At 43.1% G+C, this 19,653-nt stretch overlaps 1 protein-coding gene across 4 annotated transcripts in view; it reads right to left on the bottom strand.

The window, feature by feature from the left end:
* LOC106565964 (kazrin) overlaps positions 1-19,653 on the bottom strand; it is a 402,794-nt gene that overhangs the window by 340,497 nt on the left and 42,644 nt on the right. For all 4 annotated transcript variants that reach the window (XM_045691861.1, XM_014133668.2, XM_045691860.1 and 1 more), the window contains exon 2: positions 5,060-5,217. In XM_045691861.1, the coding sequence (XP_045547817.1) occupies positions 5,060-5,217 (158 nt within the window). The remainder of the gene's footprint in view (positions 1-5,059; positions 5,218-19,653) is intronic.

Below are 19,653 nucleotides of genomic sequence, written 5' to 3'. Positions count from 1 at the left end.
TGTTGTTGGGTCTGTAACCATGAGGAGGGATACTATATAATGTTGTTGGGTCTGTAACCATGAGGAGGGATACTATATAATGTTGTTGGGTCTGTAACCAAGAGGAGGGGATGATTTAATGTTATTGGGTCTGTAACCATGAGGAGGGATACTATATAATGTTGTTTGGTCTGTAACCATGAGGAGGGGATACTATATAATGTTGTTGGGTCTATAACCATGAGGAGGGGATACTATATAATGTTGTTGGGTCTGTAACCATGAGGAGGGATACTATATAATGTTGTTGGGTCTGTAAACATAAGGAGGGGATACTATATAATGTTGTTGGGTCTGTAACCATGAGGAGGGATAGTATATAATGTTGTTGGGTCTGTAACCATGAGGAGGGATACTATATAATGTTGTTGGGTCTGTAACCATGAGGAGGGATACTATATAATGTTGTTGGGTCTGTAACCATGAGGATGGGATACTATATAATGTTGTTGGATCTGTAACCATGAGGAGGGATACTATATAATGTTGTTGGGTCTGTAACCATGAGGAGGGGATACTATATAATGTTGTTGGGTCTGTAACCATGAGGAGGGATAATATATAATGTTGTTGGGTCTGTAACCATGAGGAGGGATACTATATAATGTTGTTGGGTCTGTATCCATGAGGAGGGATACTATATAATGTTGTTGGGTCTGTAACCATGAGGAGGGATACTATATAATGTTGTTGGGTCTGTAACCAAGAGGAGGGGATTATTTAATGTTGTTGGGTCTGTAACCATGAGGAGGGGATACTATATAATGTTGTTGGGTCTGTAACCATGAGGAGGGATAATATATAATGTTGTTGGATCTGTAACCATGAGGAGGGGATACTATATAATGTTGTTGGGTCTGTAACCATGAGGAAGGATACTATATAATGTTGTTGGGTCTGTAACCATGAGGAGGGGATACTATATAATGTTGTTGGGTCTGTAACCATGAGGAGGGGATACTATATAATGTTGTTGGGTCTGTAACCAAGAGGAGGGGATGATTTAATGTTGTTGGGTCTATAACCATGAGGAGGGGATACTATATAATGTTGTTGGGTCTGTAACCATGAGGAGGGGATACTATATAATGTTGTTGGGTCTGTTACCAAGAGGAGGGGATGATTTAATGTTGTTGGGTCTATAACCATGTTCGCTAGTGAACGTTCACTAATAAACTCATGTAATTCCAGTTGATATTGTGAGGGTTGTTTGTTTGAGCGATGCGATGTGTGCATAGGTATATTGTCTATAAAAGTGGATCCTTGTGATTGTATTTTCTTTCCTTTTTAGACCACATAGGCCTAATAAAATACTTCAAATGGTAGGCTAAGAGCGTCTCTATCTATCTCTCTCTCTCTCTCTGGTGACTTAAAGAAGAGTAAAGTTATGCCTCAACGTCCTGCTGAATTTATCTGAACTAACATCTATCTGAATTTCTGTCGGTGTCCATTTTGAAAGTTCTGAACGAAGGCCTAACTCGTCGCAGCTCATTTGCTTGCACTTGCTTATACACTTATACTTAGAGCTAGGGACTTTTCTAACACCTTCAAAGGCCTGCCTTAATGAAGGCAGGCCTATCAGCTCAAAATAATTAATTTAATATCGTATAGAAGGGTCTTATTTCTTTTTAAACAATCTTTATTAAGAGCTGTCATTTTATTGTGATAAACTGCAGTTTCATCAGACATGTTTTCTGTTTGTGCTCTGTTAAGTGAGGGAACCAGCCCAGCCCGGCGTAGACACCATTTTCGGCAAAATCATTCGCAAGAGATTCCTGAAAAAATGGTATTTGAAGATGAAGTCATACAATCAAAATCTTGATACCCAGGTGTGTGTAAGGGTCAATGATATAAGAATTGTAACGCCCTGACCTGAGAGAGCCTTTTTTATGTCTCTATTTAGGTTTGGTCAGGGTGTGATTTGGGTGGGCATTCTATGTCCTTTTTTCTATGCTTTGTATTTCTTTGTTTTGGCCTGGTATGGCGCTCAATCAGGGACAGCTGTACATCGTTGTCGCTGATTGGGAGTCATACTTAGGCAGCTTGTTTTCCTTTGGGGTTTGTGGGTAGTTCATTTCTGTTTAGTGTGTTAGGATACCTGATAGGACTGTTTGGCTGTCGTTTGGTTTTTCTTTGTGAAGTGCCTTTTTTCATCCAAAATAAAAGATGAACAAACTCCACGCTGCACCTTGGTCTACTTCTTCAGACAGCCGTTACAAGAATAAACATTATGAATTTACTGAACATAAATGTAATAATTTTGGTGTATGGTTCAACAGTCTAAACTCATGTTGGCGTTCGTTATTATGAAGGAGAATGTGGTTCTTATCGAGTTACACAAATCCACAAGGAGTCAGTAGAAGCCATGTTTATTTAAGCAAGTCAGCCATATCAGCCATGTTTTTAAAAGGCAGTAAATGAGCCTGAATGAACTGTTTCTCTGACAGACAAGGCTCTGCTGATAGCCAGGTGTAGCAGTGGTAAAGATTCACTCCATGTTGCTGAAAGTAAAGCTCTGCTGTTGGGACAGCTTTATGTAGGCCATCACAGTTTGTGGGCACCGTTTGTCGCAATTATAGTGCAATTCATGTATTGTTTAGTGTTGTGTTGTGTAGTGGCTTTGCTGGCATGCATCTAAAAAAACATGTGTTGAGTTTTCCCCACCAAGATTGACATGCTAAACTAGCCACTGCTCCAGAGTTGCTTTTTTCTTTCTGCGGCTCTTTAAGGTTCCGCGGGGTGCCAGAACAGCCCAGTCTGGCTCTGCCACAGAACCAATTAGGCTGAGGTCAGCTGTAGCCCTGCTGCTGAAACATTGTCAGCTAGCTGGACTTTTGGTTCAGACTTACCCCGAGATTGGCAGCTAACACAGAAGGAAGGAGAGAGAGGGGAGATGGGGGGGATAGAGGGTGGGAGAGACTGATTTAATATTCCACCTGAGTGCTTGCTGCTGCTCTACTGTTTGGACAGACAGACAGACAGACAGACAGACAGACAGACAGACAGACAGACAGACAGACAGACAGACAGACAGACAGACACTGCTCCTGTGTAGGCATCATGGAAATAGTCTTATTTTTTCTCACCTTTTATTTTGGGAGGTTCTCTGGGCAAAGTCATACACTATAGATATAAGGCTGTAATTACTGTGATCATGTAGTCTGATTAAACATAGCACTGTGCAGCACAGTTCAGAAAGGTCCTACTGTGCTCATACCCAGAGGAAATGAGGGAATGTAGAAGAGAGACACACCCACTGAGACAGACTGATGTGTAAGCTTAGCCTACCACTACACACTCTCCTGTAAGGAATCTCCTGGAGAGGATACAAGACTCATCGCTATGGCAGCAAGCAGCTGTCAGTCGAAGAGGAGCAGCCTATACTGTAGCTACGCTACTGTGACAGGGCAGAAAAGGGCCTCATAGAGGGGCTCAGGTGACAGGACAGACAACAAGGGAAGAGAGGGGTGCAGGTAAAGATAATGGGTCTACTGGACACAGAGCCATGGCAACAGGTAGATCATTAGTCAACTTGATAGCTACAGGATGATTCAGTTAACATTAAACTACTACCAACTTTTAGAAGTACAACTTCTCACAGGGATATTCAGCAGTCCATTCATGGCAGAGGCTACTGCTCATCCATCACCCTACAGTGTTCTATTGTTGAGCTGCAGAAAAACTGACTGCAGGCTAACTATCTTTCACTCCGGCTTGCATACAAATGGGCTGAGGAGAAGGCGATGGCCTTTTGCTGAATTACATTCTCTTTAATCAATGACACCGTAGCGTCTCAGGAAAATATCTTAGGGAGAATGGCGAGGGGACTCTATATCCATCAAGTGTGTGATGTGACTAAAGGATGAGCCAAATGCATCACTATGTCAAGTCCTGGAGAACATCCATCAAAACAAGAAAGGGAACAAGATGATAAAGGGGGAAATAAAAACTGTAAAGAGGAATTATCAAATGATCCAAGGCAAACCGGAGGATTCAAGCAGATTGTTTTATTACTTCTCCCTACAGCCAGACGGATTCATTCTATAGAAATTCATCACATATTATACATAAAGAGTCCCCTCGGATGAAGAAAGGACATCATTATGTTCAGGAAAGAAGTCTTTAGAAAAGACAATGGAAATCATTGTGATTGAAGCAAGCATTTTCTTTCCAAGCCTCCTGAGGATTGAGAGACATACAAACAATCTATTGCTTCATCACAGAGTTAGGGCCAGACTCCCTCCACAACAACAGTGTGTTGCCATATTGGAGACAATATCCAGCATGCAATTGCACTGTTGGGCGCTTGGGATGGCATGATATTGGGCCTTGGTTTATGCATACTGTAATTAGTGAGCGAGCCGCGGCAGAGCCAGTCACATTATGGCCATATCTGCAGTGCTGATGTTGTCACTAATGATTTTGAACAGCTCAATTTGATCAGGAGCTTCAGAGAGACTGAGAGACCATTGCATTATTTATGCTCCTCTCCGAACGAGGTGGCATTCAATTATTCAAATGTCGACATTTTGGGACGATTTCGTTTTGTTGGACTTTTGTCTCTCCCAGGTCCTGCATAGAGTCAGTAAGCTCATAGCTGCCCTGTCAGTGCCTGTTCCCCGGGAGAAGCTACATCCTCTCCAGGGAAAGGAAACACAAAGTGAAAGAGTAGAACAAATGTCCCAGGACTAAATTAGATACCTGCAAACTTCATCATAATATACCATAAATAAATATTAGTTTGCTTGCTTGAAGGGAAATAGTCTAGCATAGTATCAGTTGAAATACTTTTTAATGAGATTGGAGTGAATGAACTATTAATACTCTAGTCAAGTCTAACAGCCCAAGTATGAGTCATCATAACATTAATGCCCTGAATTGCTGTGAAAACATTCCTTCTTCCCCACATGATTTCTGCAGACTCATACAGCAAAGAGACTTGTTTGCCCTTTTGAATCTTGACCTGGTTTTAAAGGTGGTGAATGATCAGGGGTCAGAGGTTAGACGTCAGGGGTTGTACCTGTGCGTCCAAGAGTAGGTGCCTCATCAGGGCCATGGACTCCTTCAAGGTGTCTCTCTCTTCAGGCATGAAGGCCTCGTCCTCCCGGGACAGAGTGGCGGGCCTGGTCACCATGAAGTGGGCTATCTGGTCATTCAGACTGTTCAGAGACTGGACCGCTAGGAGAGAGAGATGGAGTGAAAGAGAGGGAAATCGAGAGAGGAGAGGAGAGGAGAGGAGAGGAGAGGAGAGGAGAGGAGAGGAGAGGAGAGGAGAGGAGAGGAGAGGAGAGGAGAGGAGAGGGAGGTAAAGGAGAGAGAGAAAAAAAAACTCAGGTTCATGCATATTCAATTTGACTCACACCAGTGTTGTGTTTTAGACCACTTAAAGTGAGACCGATTCTAGACCAAGACCGGAGCAAATCAAGTCCGAGTCAAGACCAAGACTGGGAGGAGGACAAGGGGTCTGACACCGAGTTAAGACCGAGACCAGAAAAATGTGAGTCACCTTTATTTAACCAGGTAGGCCAGTTGAGAACAAGTTCTCATTTACAACTGCGACCTGGCCAAGATAAAGCAAAGCAGTGCGACACAAACAAAAACACAGAGTTACACATGGAATAAACAAGCGTACAGTCAATAACACAATAGAAAAAAAGAAAGTCTATATACAGTGTGTGCAAATGGCGTGAGGAGGTAAGGCATTTAGTCAAATCACCACCATAATAAGAGTTCAAAATATCCACTATTTCTCGGTTCATGTAACAGTATAGCTTCCGTCCCTTTCCTCGCCCCTCTCCTCGCCCCTAACCAGGGACCCTCTGCACACATCGACAACAGCCACCCTAGAAGCACCTTTACCCATCACTCCACAAAAGCCGTGGCCCTTGCAGAGCAAGGGAAACAACTACTTTAAGGTCTCAGAGCGAGTAACGTCACCGATTGAAACGCTATTAGCGCGCACCTCGCAAACTAGCTAGCCATTTCACACCGGTTACACTCACCCCCCTTTTGACCTCCTCCTTTTCCGCAGCAACCAGTGATCCGGGTCACGGCACCAATGTAACAGTATTGCTTCTATCCCTCTCCTAGCCCCTACCTGGGCTTGAACCAGGGACCCTCTGCACACATCGACAACAGTCACCCTCGAAACACTGTTACCCATCACTCCACAAAAGCCGCGGCCCTTGCAGAGCAAGGGACAAATGACGTCACCAATTGCGAGTGACCAATAACGAGTGACGTCACCAATTGAAGCACTATTCGCGCGCACCCCGCTAACTAGCTAGCAATTTCAAACCATTCACATTCATATTTCAGAACAATATAGATTCTTTAGACATTGAAAATAGTGAAAAAAATGCATGCTGAGGGAAAATAGAGCCACTCTACAAATTATTACTAACCCAAACACAGTGGGGAACAATTGGCCTTTTACGCCTTCAGAGAAGGGCTAAGGATTTATAAAATAATGATTTTAATGATAATGATATGATTATTTTCAATTATGATTTAATCTTGATTTAATGATTTAATCTTGCAACTTTTTGTTGATAAGGAAAGGGTTAACAATGAAGAGAAAAAAAGATCCAATCACTGCGCAATATGGAGCAGTAGCTTTCCCACGGTCTAGCTAGCTAGCTTTTGTTGTCGGCTAGTTTGCAGTGGCTGCAGCAGGTGTTATCAAAGAGGATGTTGCTGCTAATTTGTTAGCTTCTCCCTTTTCAAGAATAAGTTTCAACAAGAAGTTAAGTTTCAAACGATCATCATCTGGTGAGTGGAACTATGTTTTTTATTGCAGCGCGCTTGCTCTTGTTAGCCATTTCTTTGAAAATAACATACATGTATGAAACCACACGGGCCAGCCATCATTCGATTTGAACTGAACTGTGTGTTTACAGGTAGTTGCAGAAGCGTGACTTTAGATCATTAGAACGCATTCTCTAAAAGCCACAAAATACACCTGAATGGATTTTTGCAAATACAGTGCCTTGCGAAAGTATTCGGCCCCCTTGAACTTTTCGACCTTTTGCCACATTTCAGGCTTCAAACATAAAGATATAAAACTGTAATTTTTTGTGAAGAATCAACAACAAGTGGGACACAATCATGAAGTGGAAAGACATTTATTGGATATTTCAAACTTTTTTAACAAATAAAAAACTGAAAAATTGGGCGTGCAAAATTATTCAGCCCCCTTAAGTTAATACTTTGTAGCGCCACCTTTTGCTGCGATTACAGCTGTAAGTCGCTTGGGGTATGTCTATCAGTTTTGCACATCGAGAGACTGACATTTTTGCCCATTCCTCCTTGCAAAACAGCTCGAGGTCAGTGAGGTTGGATGGAGAGCGTTTGTGAACAGCAGTTTTCAGTTCTTTCCACAGATTCTCGACTGGATTCAGGTCTGGACTTTGACTTGGCCATTCTAACACCTGGATATGTTTATTTGTGAACCATTCCATTGTAGATTTTGCTTTATGTTTTGGATCATTGTCTTGTTGGAAGACAAATCTCCGTCCCAGTCTCAGGTCTTTTGCAGACTCCATCAGGTTTTCTTCCAGAATGGTCCTGTATTTGGCTCCATCCATTTTCCCATCAATTTTAACCATCTTCCCTGCCCCTGCTGAAGAAAAGCAGGCCCAAACCATGATGCTGCCACCACCATGTTTGACAGTGGGGATGGTGTGTTCAGGGTGATGAGCTGTGTTGCTTTTACGCCAAACATAACGTTTTGCATTGTTGCCAAAAAGTTCGATTTTGGTTTCATCTGACCAGAGCACCTTCTTCCACATGTTTGGTGTGTCTCCCAGGTGGCTAGTGGCAAACTTTAAACGACAATTTTTATGGATATCTTTAAGAAATGGCTTTCTTCTCGCCACTCTTCCATAAAGGCCAGATTTGTGCAGTATACGACTGATTGTTGTCCTATGGACAGAGTCTCCCACCTCAGCTGTAGATCTCTGCAGTTCATCCAGAGTGATCATGGGCCTCTTGGCTGCATCTCTAATCAGTCTTCTCCTTGTATGAGCTGAAAGTTTAGAGGGACGGCCGGGTCTTCGTAGATTTGCGGTGGTCTGATACTCCTTCCATTTCAATATTATCGCTTGCACAGTGCTCCTTGGGATGTTTAAAGCTTGGGAAATCTTTTTGTATCCAAATCCGGCTTTAAACTTCTCCACAACAGTATCTCGGACCTGCCTGGTGTGTTCCTTCAACCTTCCCAAGTTCTCTCACATCACCCCGCTCCTCCGCTCTCTCCACTGGCTTCCAGTTGAAGCTCGCATCCGCAACAAGACCATGGTGATTGCCTACGGAGCTGTGAAGGGAACGGCACCTCCATACCTTCAGGCTCTGATCAGGCCCTACACCCAAACAAGGGCACTGCGCTCATCCACCTCTGGCCTGCTGGCCCCCCTACCTCTGAGGAAGCACAGTTCCCGCTCAGCCCAGTCAAAACGGTTCGCTGCTCTGGCACCCCAATGGTGGAACAAGCTCCCTCACGACGCCAGGACAGCGGAGTCAATCACCACCTTCCGGAGACACCTGAAACCCCACCTCTTTAAGGAATACCTAGGATAGGATAAAGTAATCCTTCTAACCCCCCCCCCCCCCCCCTTAAAAGATTTAGATGCACTATTGTAAAGTGGTTGTTCCACTGGATATCATAAGGTGAATGCACCAATTTGTAAGTCGCTCTGGATAAGAGCGTCTGCTAAATGACTTAAATGTAATGTAATGTAATGTTCCTTGTTCTTCATGATGCTCTCTGCACTTTAAACGGACCTCTGAGACTATCACAGAGCAGGTGCATTTATACGGAGACTTGATTACACACAGGTGGATTCTATTTATCATCATTAGTCATTTAGGTCAACATTGGATCATTCAGAGATCCTCACTGAACTTCTGGAGAGAGTTTGCTGCACTGAAAGTAAAGGGGCTGAATAATTTTGTACGGCCAATTTTTAAGTTTTTTATTTGTTAAAAAAGTTTGAAATATCCAATCAATTTCGTTCCACTTCATGATTGTGTCCCACTTGTTGTTGATTCTTCACAAAAAATGACAGTTTTATATCTTTATGTTTGAAGCCTGAAATGTGGCAAAAGGTCGAAAAGTTCAAGGGGGCCGAATACTTTCGCAAGGCACTGTATGTAAACACCACGGGAGTCCTCTTACATTTGGAAACTTTACTGTCCTATTGATCAAACAACCATGAAAAGGTAGGCTCTCTCGCCCTCAGATATGTATATAAATAAGATTAACAACTAAAGCTATCCAGAGCAAGATGAGCTCGAATCTAACAAAGGAACATTTGATAATCCTTCTCAAACCTTTTCACTATTTGGCCGTCAAAATTGATAACGGGGAATTGTAGCCTCCTCATCCTTCTGCAGCTTGCCTGCCAATGCATGCTTATCCCAACCAAGCACCCAAGCTAATTGGCTGAAGTTGGCTAGCTTGCTAGCTAGCTACTTCCAGACACAAGTGAGAGAACACCTCACTCTGATCATTTTACTCGCAGTAGCAGAGCTGGGTAGGCTTTTTACATGTTATCTATCAATCAAATGTATTTATAAAGCCCTTCTTACATCAGCTGATGTCACAAAGTGCTGTACAGAAACCCAGCCTAAAACCCCAAACAGCAAGCAATGCAGGTGTAGAAGCACAGTGGTTAGGATAAACTCCCTAGAAAGGCCAGAACCTAGGAAGAAACCTAGAGAGGAACCAGGCTATGGGGGTGGCCAGTACTCTTCTGGCTGTGCCGGGGTGAGATTATAACAGAAAATGGCCATGATATTCAAATGTTCATAGATGACCAGCAGGGTCAAATAATAATCTAGACTAGACTAGTACTTTTTTTGTCCATGTTTACTTACACCGGTCATATTCAGCGGGTGTTGGTCATTCATAAATTAATCAGTTGTTCTGTGCTTTGGCACACTCAGACGAGAGTGCTCTGAAATCGGAGTAGATAGCCAGAGTGAATTTGTGAATGTAAGAGATATGCTAACTGAATAACAGTCATTCAAGTTATTGCTAGCTAACCAAATGACACCTGCAACTCTAGCTGTCTATAGCCACCGAAAAATGATATGAGGGGAAAAAGTCAGTCACTCAACCACTCCTCCAATGGCATAACATGAGATACTTCTAGCAGCTAGCTAGCTAACATTAGGCTTTGTGTTTTTAGCTTGCTACATAAATAGATACGATAGCCTATTAGCCACATTGGGATCATTGCCCTTGATAGTTTGATTGTTTTCCCAGACTTAATTACATTCGTCCATTTTTGTCCAGAATATTGAGTCATTGAAACTGAAACAGTGCATCCCAATGGAGGCAGCAAGCAATGTACCAGGCCAGCTGTAATTTACAATCTGATAGCAATATGTTTTGGACTACCAAGAAAGATATTGGTGAATTATATTAATCAAGCATTGAACTGCCATAATTTTGCTGGACCCCAGGAAGAGTAGCTACTGCTTTGGCAGCAGCTAATGGGGATCCATAATAAATAAAAATACAAATACAAACTGCATCCATCTATTCTGCCAACAATGCCTTAGTGTTCGGCATGGAAAGTTGAGTCAAATATTACCTATTTTTAAGACCTCTTATTATGTTGGTTTTGTAGCATAAACTGGGATTTATTTTTATTTTTGACTGATATTATGATTGTCTGTTTGTTTCATATCTGCAAAGTTCCACTTTAAAAACTTTAGGTAACAGGTTACTTTGTGTGCTAAAGGTGAAATGTTTTTTCAATGGGAAGTAATAGTTGTACATTTCGATTGAGAAATGCTTAATGGTTGTGTTTCTGTATTCTTATGATTAGGACCTACTGGCTTATTATGTCCCAGTTTAAGGCCTGTGTCACGACGTCCACAGAAGGTGGCGCCTCTCTCCGGTCGGGCGGCGCTCGGCGCTCGTCGTCGCCGGACTACTAGCTGCCACCGATCTTTGTTTCTGTGTCATTTGGATATGTCTGTTTAGGTTAGCACCTGTTTTGTGTTAGGTCATTAGTGGGGTATTTAGTCTGTCTGTTTTTGTTGGGGTTTGTGCGGGATTATTTTCGTGTCGTCCGTTTAGTAGGTTGGAGATTTGTGTTTTCCTCTGCCACTGTCATTTTGGGCATTAGGGTTGCTGGGCTGCGTCCCGACTCTTTCCAGGATTCATTGTTCCTGTTGTTTTGGAGTTTTGTTACCCTGCCTTGTTTTTGGCTACTATGGACTTACTCATTAAACGTGTGTTTCACGTACCTCGGTCTCCTGCGCCTGACTTCACCCTCCTGCTATTTAGAGTGGTTCTGACAGCCTGCTTATCCTTTAACATCATGCTGTATGTGACTGCTGTCTTTCCATCGGCCCTGTGCAGTGCTGTAGTGTTGCATGTAGTGGCTATATTCAAATTTGGCAAAAGATTCCTAAAACAGCCCGCCCAGTGAAGGAAAGGCACCCTGTGTGAAAAATCCAATGTTTTCTTATGGCATTTTTTATGAGTTTTCCTATGTTTTTCAGATTTTCACTCTCAAAATCACACTTTTTTAAAATAGAATAAAATTCAAAAATGTGATGGTCTAAGTCCACAACAATGCTTAAACCACATCAATCTGATTGGGTGGGCCTGTAGGCGTATGTCACGGGTCACTACTTCACAGGAGAGCCGTTTGAACGTAAACTTTTTTGGCAGAAATCCCTTCTCGGACATGTGAACTTTCATGTGCTTTAATAACAAACTTGTATGCTATCGGTAAATACAAATACAATTGTTATATTACGAGCCTGGTTGGTTAAGCAACAGAAAAAGTAAGCAACCTTCCTGCTAGCCATGATTGGCTGAGATAATGAATGGGCTGGACATGCTGAGAGATGAGTTTGAATTGGTCTGCCATACAGCAGACCATACAGCAGTCTATTTGAGCTGGTCAATATGTGTAGGTCATCCTGTTTAACGTGACTTTTTTAAAATGTATCGCCTAGTAAAACTACATAAGTGTTGCTCTCCACTTTTCTTCTTTTCTTTTTCTTTTTTCTTTCTGGAGGACTGAGTTTTGAAATCAGTTATGATAGCTATGATATTATGATGGAGAAAACACCTGTCTCCGGTTTACATCGTCAAACTAAGCGCAACCATGGCATCCGTGACAGGAGACGCATCCATCTATGATTTATAAGGGTAAGATAGTCTACATAGCTACATTTTCAGATATTACACGTGTCATAAGTCTCCTGTGACGATCTGAAGGGTCAGGTTACAGTGGGTCCGCTCTACAGCGTGCTCTCTCTAGTAGAGGGGGAGCGCGGGAAACCGTCTGTTATATGGTCGGTCATAAAATACGCTGCCCCTATGCTCTGTAGTGTTCGAGATTGGAATGTAAATTGTGGAACACAGAGAGACCGTTGGACATCATTTCAATAATTAAACAATATTTATATTGTTGAGAATGTGGGAGTGGTCCGTGGACACTTAAGGGACAGTCATGACTAGTGTGTTTCATTTGGTGATCTCATGAAGGACAGGAAACCCACATTACTGTATCTCTGTTTGTGAACATCTTTTCAATTATCAGATTTACATCCAGATGATGGATAAAATGAATGAGTAAATATGAAACTATTTGTGAAAAGATTAAATGTGATGTTAGCCTTCTAAATGAGAGTATGGATTTTCATATAAATTTTAACTAGTCAGTGGCCACACCCCCATGAGCCCAGATATCACATTAAGAGTCATACAACTGCCCCTTCTTCCACAGAGTATAAAACCCACCTCCTACAAAATGTACATTAAGTCAGAGAACGCCGGGACGGAGTCCCCATGTTGGAATGGCTACAATTCTATAGACCATTAGACCAGAAAATATGGAGCTGACGCTACATGTTGAAGTGGTAAAGAACTACAACTCTATAGGCCCAGAAGACCATACAGCGTGGAGCATTGGCTACACGGCTGGAAATGGTTCAACTCTGAGACTATCGATCACTACAGAATAAGAGCAAATCCTAGATGTAGAATTACTAGTCTGCAGCTGGAAATTACGTAAATCTAGTACGAGAATACCAACAACCGCAGAAGCATCTATTCTATGCAACAGACACTATCCTTAGCCGCTGAGAAAGCGACAACTACAAAAGACATTGTGACTTCTGGGGATGTTAACCAGAGACTCTCTGATGAACTGACTCTAATTCAGACGGAACGGCGATTCCAACAGAGAAGACAACAACGACATATGGGCGTAAGTATATACATTTCAATTATTCTCAAATGAGTGGCCGTTCATGTGCAAAGGATTATCATTTTAATGAATATAATTATCTCCCGCTCTTTCTCTGTCCCGCCTTTCCATTGTCTACCAAGCCATCACACCGGTTTAGCCCACTAGGGACTTATCAATGCATTGTGTTAGTAACCAATATCTACTGTTTGTTTATGTATTTCTGTGATTATTTAGTTAGTTAGTAAATAAATAATTAAGCCAATTTGTGTATTGCTGATTCATCATTTAGGCTAGGGTTCGTGCAGATATCCAAGGGTTTGCGACATTCACTAATGAGAACTAATGAGGTAATAATGATACATTAACCTGTTATGGTATAGGGGGCAGTATTTTCACGGCCGGATAAAAAACGTACCCGATTTAATCTGGTTAGTACTCCTGCCCAGAAACTAGAATATGCATATAATTAGTAGATTTGGATAGAAAACACTCTAAAATTTCTAAAACTGTTTGAATGGTGTCTGTGAGTATAACAGAACTCATATGGCAGGCCAAAACCTGAGAAGATTCTATACAGGAAGTGCCCAGTCTGACAATTTGTTCTCCTTCTAGGGCATCTCTATCAAAAATACAGCATCTCTGCTGTAACGTGACATTTTCTAAGGCTTTCATTGGCTCTCAGAAGGCGCCAGAAAGTGGAATGAGAGCTCTCCAGTCTCTAGGCAAAAAACAGCAGGAGTTTTTGTGAGTGGTCCTGCTGAGAACAATGACACTGGAGCGCGCGTGCACGAGACGACTAAAATTTTTTTCTTTCAGTGTTTGAACAAATACAACGTCGCCCGGTCGAAATATTATCGCTATTTTACGAGAAAAATAGCATAAAAATGTATTTTAAACAGCTTTTGACATGCTTCGAAGTACGGTAATGGAATATTTTGACATTTTTTGTCACGAAATGCGCCGGCGCGTCATCCTTCGGATAGTGACTTGAACGCACGAACAAAACGGAGCTATTTGGATATAACTATGGATTATTTCGAACCAAAACAACATTTGTTGTTGAAGTAGAAGTCCTGGGAGTGTATTCTGACGAAGAACAGCAAAGGTAATCCAATTTTTCTTATTGTAAATCTGAGTTTGGTGAGGGCCAAACTTGGTGGGTGTCAAATTAGCTAGCCGTGATGGCCGGGCTATGTACTCAGAATATTGCAAAATGTGCTTTCACCGAAAAGCTATTTTAAAATCTGACACCGCGATTGCATAAAGGAGTTCTGTATCTATAATTCTTAAAATAATTGTAATGTTTTCTTGTCAACGTTTATCGTGAGTAATTTAGTAAATTCACCGGAAGTTTGCGGTGGGTATGCTAGTTCTGAACATCACATGCTAATGTAAAAAGCTGGTTTTTGATATAAATATGAACTTGATTGAACAAAACATGCATGTATTGTATAACATAATGTCCTAGAGGTGTCATCTGATGAAGTTCATCAAAGGTTAGTGCTGCATTTAGCTGTGATTTTGGTTTTTGTGACATATATGCTTGCTTTGAAAAAGGCAGTGTGATTATTTGTGGGAGGGTACTCTCCTGACATAATCTAATGTTTTGCTTTCGTTGTAAAGCCTTTTTGAAATCGAACAATGTGGTTAGATAAAGGAGAGTCTTGTCTTTAAAATGGTGTAAAATAGTCATATGTTTGAGAAATTGAAGTTATAGCATTTTTGAGGTATTTGTAATTCGCGCCACGCTATACCATTGGATATTGGTGAGGCGTTCCCCAATCGGAACGTCTGTCCCTAACAGGTTTTAAGATATGAAAATATCTGAAGAGTCGATTCGGGAAATAGACCCTATAAACATTTTCCCGTGGTGCCCCTACTTCCTAGTTAATTAAAGTTTACATGATTAGTTAAATCACGTAATAATAATTGCACATAGAGAATTGATTTGACAAAATAACAATCTTCACATTTAATGATAGTCCAGACACGACACATGTTTCTAATTTTGACAGAAAGTGGTTTCATTTCAAGTTAAAGTGTACTCTTAGCTAGCTAACGTTATGTGTATGACCTTATTATTCTTATCTCAGAGCCATTTGCTTGGCTAGTTATAGCCTAATGTTAGCTAGCTAACATTGAACCTGGTTCATTTAGGGTAGTAAGGTCATGATTGGGATTATGGTTAATTGTTTAGCTAGCTAGCTACATGTCTTAACAAAGACTCCACTATGCAAGTAACCATTTCGGGTGAGTTCGTGAATTCACTCTGGCCATCTACTCCGATTTCAGAGCTTTCATCTGAGTGTGCCAGAGCGCAGAATAACTGATGAATTTACGAAAGCTCAACACCCGTTGAATATGGCTGGTGTCAGTAAACATCGGCAAAAAATTGTTGTCACCAACGCTCTGGATAACCAGCTCTGCAAGGGCGAGTAAAATGGTCAGAGTTTGCATGGGGGCTAAAGCTTAAGAGGGTGTGAATGATGTTGAATGGGTGTAGACAAAGAAGAGCTCTCTAAAACATTCAAAGGCCACCAAAACATTCAAAGGCCATTTTATCAAAATAGAGGATACACGTTTATCAACTTTCAAAGCAGAATTACTTTCCTCAATTTCTACTGTTCCTCAAATGCAATGTATGATATACCATTTTGTAGCTCTGTATCTCTACGTTTATCCAATGTAAAAAACACAATTTCAAATTTTGCTACATAATACCAAATCAAGGCGGTCGGTCACATATACCGAGACTGGTCTTGAGTACTACAACACTGTTTCACACACACACACACACACACACACACACACACACACACACACACAGAGGGAAATAACCACACACATAGTTGTGGACGGAATCACAGAGTCTCCATATGAGACCTGGACGCAGTCTGAGGACAAAGTGAGGGAAATGATCACTGAGAAACTGAAGATGGACCACAGGAAGATTGAGATGGAGCGTGCCCAGAGGACTGGAAACCCACCACTGGCCCAGGTGATGGGACCGATAGTGATCAAGCTCCTGAAGTTCAAGGACAAGGTAGTTGTTCTGGAAAGAGCCAAGAACTTGAGAGGAACTTACTTCCTCAATGACGACTATCCTGAAGCTGTGCGCCAGAAGAGGAAATAACTTATCCCAGCCATGAAAACTGCCAGGACATTGCTAAGATCCGCTATGACAGGCTCATTGTCCACCCTCCCTCCCAAAAGCCTGTGGGTTTGTAGTTTCAACCCCACAGGACATACACACTTACACAGACCAACTGATTGATGGACTGCTGAATAGTGTTTTTTCTTGCTTTGTTTCTTTTCCATATTATGTCTATCTCTGATAAGCAATCCAGGAAAGGGCAAAAAATTGCTCATATTAATACACTGGGTATACCAAATATTGGGAACACCTTCCTAAAATTGAGTTGCCAAGTGCTAACAGACAGTATCTACATAATGTGTGTGTGAAATGCTTGAGAGTGTATGTGATGTAAACCAATACTTTTTTTGGGGACCTGAATATTGACTGGTTTTCATCAAGCTGTCCGCTCAAGAAGAAGCTTCTCACTGTAACCAGTGCCTGTAATCTGGTTCAGGTTATTAATCAACCTACCAGGTTGTTTACAAACATTACAGGAACTATATCATCCACATTGATCACATTTCTACTGATACTGTAAAACTTTGTTCTAAAGCTGTACCCATACCCATTATATGCAGTGGTCACAATATAGTGGCTATATTCAGGAAAGCCAAGGTTCCAAAAGCTGTATAAGTGATCATACAAAATATTTAGCTGTGACTCATATGTGGATGATGTTAAAAATATTTTGATCTGACGTGATTAATATGGAACATCCAGACGGTGCACTTGATGAATTTATGAAAATGCTTCTTCCAATCATTGATAAATATGCAGCTCTTAATGAACTGACTGTTAGAACTGTTAAGGCTACATGGATTGATGAGGAATTAAAACAATTGTATGGCTGAAAGAGATGGGGCAAAAGGAGTGGCTAATAAGTCTGGCTGCACATCTGACTTACTGCAAAATGAAAAATTATGTGACTAAACTCAACAAAAATACAAATAAGCTGTATTATGAAGCTGTAACGATGTGCGCTGAGAGTCGGGAAGCAAGTTCAGGGAGAGAGTGTTTTAATAAATAAACGTAATACAAAACAAAAATATACGAACAACGCACAGACATGAAACAGAAACAGAAACACCTGGGGAAGGAACCAAAGGGAGTGACATATATAGGGCAGGTAATCAAGGAGGTGATGGAGTCCAGGTGAGTGTCATAATGGGCTTAACGATGGTGATGGGTGTGAGTCCATAATGAGCAGCCAGGTGACCTAGAGGCCGGAGATGGAGCATATGTGACAGTACCCCCTCCCCGACGCGCGACTCTAGTCACAGGACGCTGACCAAGATGATGATCTCGGGGATCAGGAGCAGACCGGTCACCTCTGTTAAGGTGTGGGAACCTGTCGAACCAGCTGAGGCGCGGGAGCATGGCGACCTAGAGCACCGGAGAGAGAGCATATGTGACAGTACCCCCTCCCCAGCACGTTCGGCTCTAGCCGCAGGACTCCAACCACAGGGACGATCCCGGGAATCAGGAGTGGACCGGTCGCCTCCGGCGAGGCGCAAAAAACCTGACGAACCGGCTGAGGTGTGAGGGTCGAGGCTCGGGATCCCAGCTGAGGCACGGCAGCCCGTCGAGCCCGCTGAGGCACGGCAGCCCGTCGAACCCAGCCGCGGCACGGCAGCCCGTCGAACCCAGCCGCGGCACGGCAGCCCCTCGAATCCAGCCGAGGCCCGTCGAACCCAGCAGAGGCACGGCAGCCCCTCGAACCCAGCCGAGGCACGGCAGCACGTCGAACGCAGACGCGGCATGGCAGCCCCTCGAACCCAGCCGAGGCACGGCAGCCCGTTGAACCCAGCCGAGGCACGGCAGCCCGTCGAACCCAGCCGCGGCACGGCAGCCCGTCGAACCCAGCCGAGGCACGGCAGCCCGTCGAACCCAGCCGCGGCACGGCAGCCCGTCGAACCCAGCCGCGGCACGGCAGCCCGTCGAACTCAGCCGAGGCCCGTCGAACCCAGCAGAGGCACGGCAGCCCGTCGAACCCAGCCGAGGTCCGTCGAACCCAGCAGAGGCACGGCAGCCCGTCGAACCCAGCCGAGGCCCGTCGAACCCAGCAGAGGCACGGCAGCCCGTCGAACCCAGCCGAGGCCCGTCGAACCCAGCAGAGGCACGGCAGCCCGTCGAACCCAGCCGAGGCACGGCAGCCCGTCGAACCCGCTGAGGCACGGCAGCCCCTCGAACCCGCCGAGGCATGGAAACCCGTCGAACCCGCCGTGGCGCGGGAATCCGACAAACCGGCTGAGGCCTCCCAGGTAGCTCTGGTTCTGACACCCGGACCTGACATCACCTCCAAAACAAACAACAACAAAAAACACTCCCTGATGCTTCCTTTTGGTGAGGCGTCATTCTGCGCGTAACGATGGTGATGGGTGTGAGCCATAACAAGAAGCCTGGTGACCTAGAGGCCGGAGAGGGAGCACACGTGACAGAAGCCAAGATCAATAATATAAAGAATGAGGGGTTAAACAACTTTGGAGTACTTTAAATAAAAGTATGAGCAGAAAGACAAATTCAACTCCATCGAATCATATCAGATAGTTTTGTAATGAATATAAACCATTTGGCGTTGCCAACTATTTTAATGAATTTTTCAAAGATAAAGTGGGCAAACTTAGGCAGGAAATGCCAACAACGATCAATGAGACATCATATTCATGTATAAAAAAAAATATTTATGAAAGAAAAGCATTGTACGTTTGAATTTTGTAAAGTTAGTGTGGGAGAGTTGAAAGAATTGTTGTTATCGATTTAATAATGACAAACCTCCTGGCATTGACAACTTAGATGGAAAGCTACTGAGGATGGTAGGTGACTCTATAGCCACTCCTATCTGTCATATCTTTAATCTGAGCCTAGAGAAAAGTGTTTGTCACTTATACTCCCTCTCCTTCCTCTAGGTCATCAGGCTGCTGATTATCCCACACACCTGTCACCATCGTCAAGCCCACCAGCACCTCATGACACCTTCCTGGACTCCATCACCTCCTTGATTATCTTCCCTATCTGTCACTCCCCTTGGGTCTTTCCTCAGGTGTTATTGACTCTGTTTCATGTCGGTGTGTTGTTTGTGTTAATTGTTTTGTTTATTTATTGAAACACACTCCCTGAACTTGCTTCCCGACTCAGCGCACTCGTTACATTGTCCTCAGGCCTGGAGGGAAGCCAAAGTCATTCCACTACCCAAGAACAGTAAAGCAGACTTTACTGGTTCTAACAGCAGACCTATCAGCTTGCTGCCAGCTCTTATCA

Source organism: Salmo salar, chromosome ssa12 (genome assembly GCF_905237065.1).
Source record: "Salmo salar chromosome ssa12, Ssal_v3.1, whole genome shotgun sequence".
Lineage (NCBI taxonomy): Eukaryota > Metazoa > Chordata > Actinopteri > Salmoniformes > Salmonidae > Salmo > Salmo salar.
The sequence above is the reverse complement of the archived record's forward strand: the minus strand, read 5'-3'. Positions and strand labels throughout refer to the sequence as shown.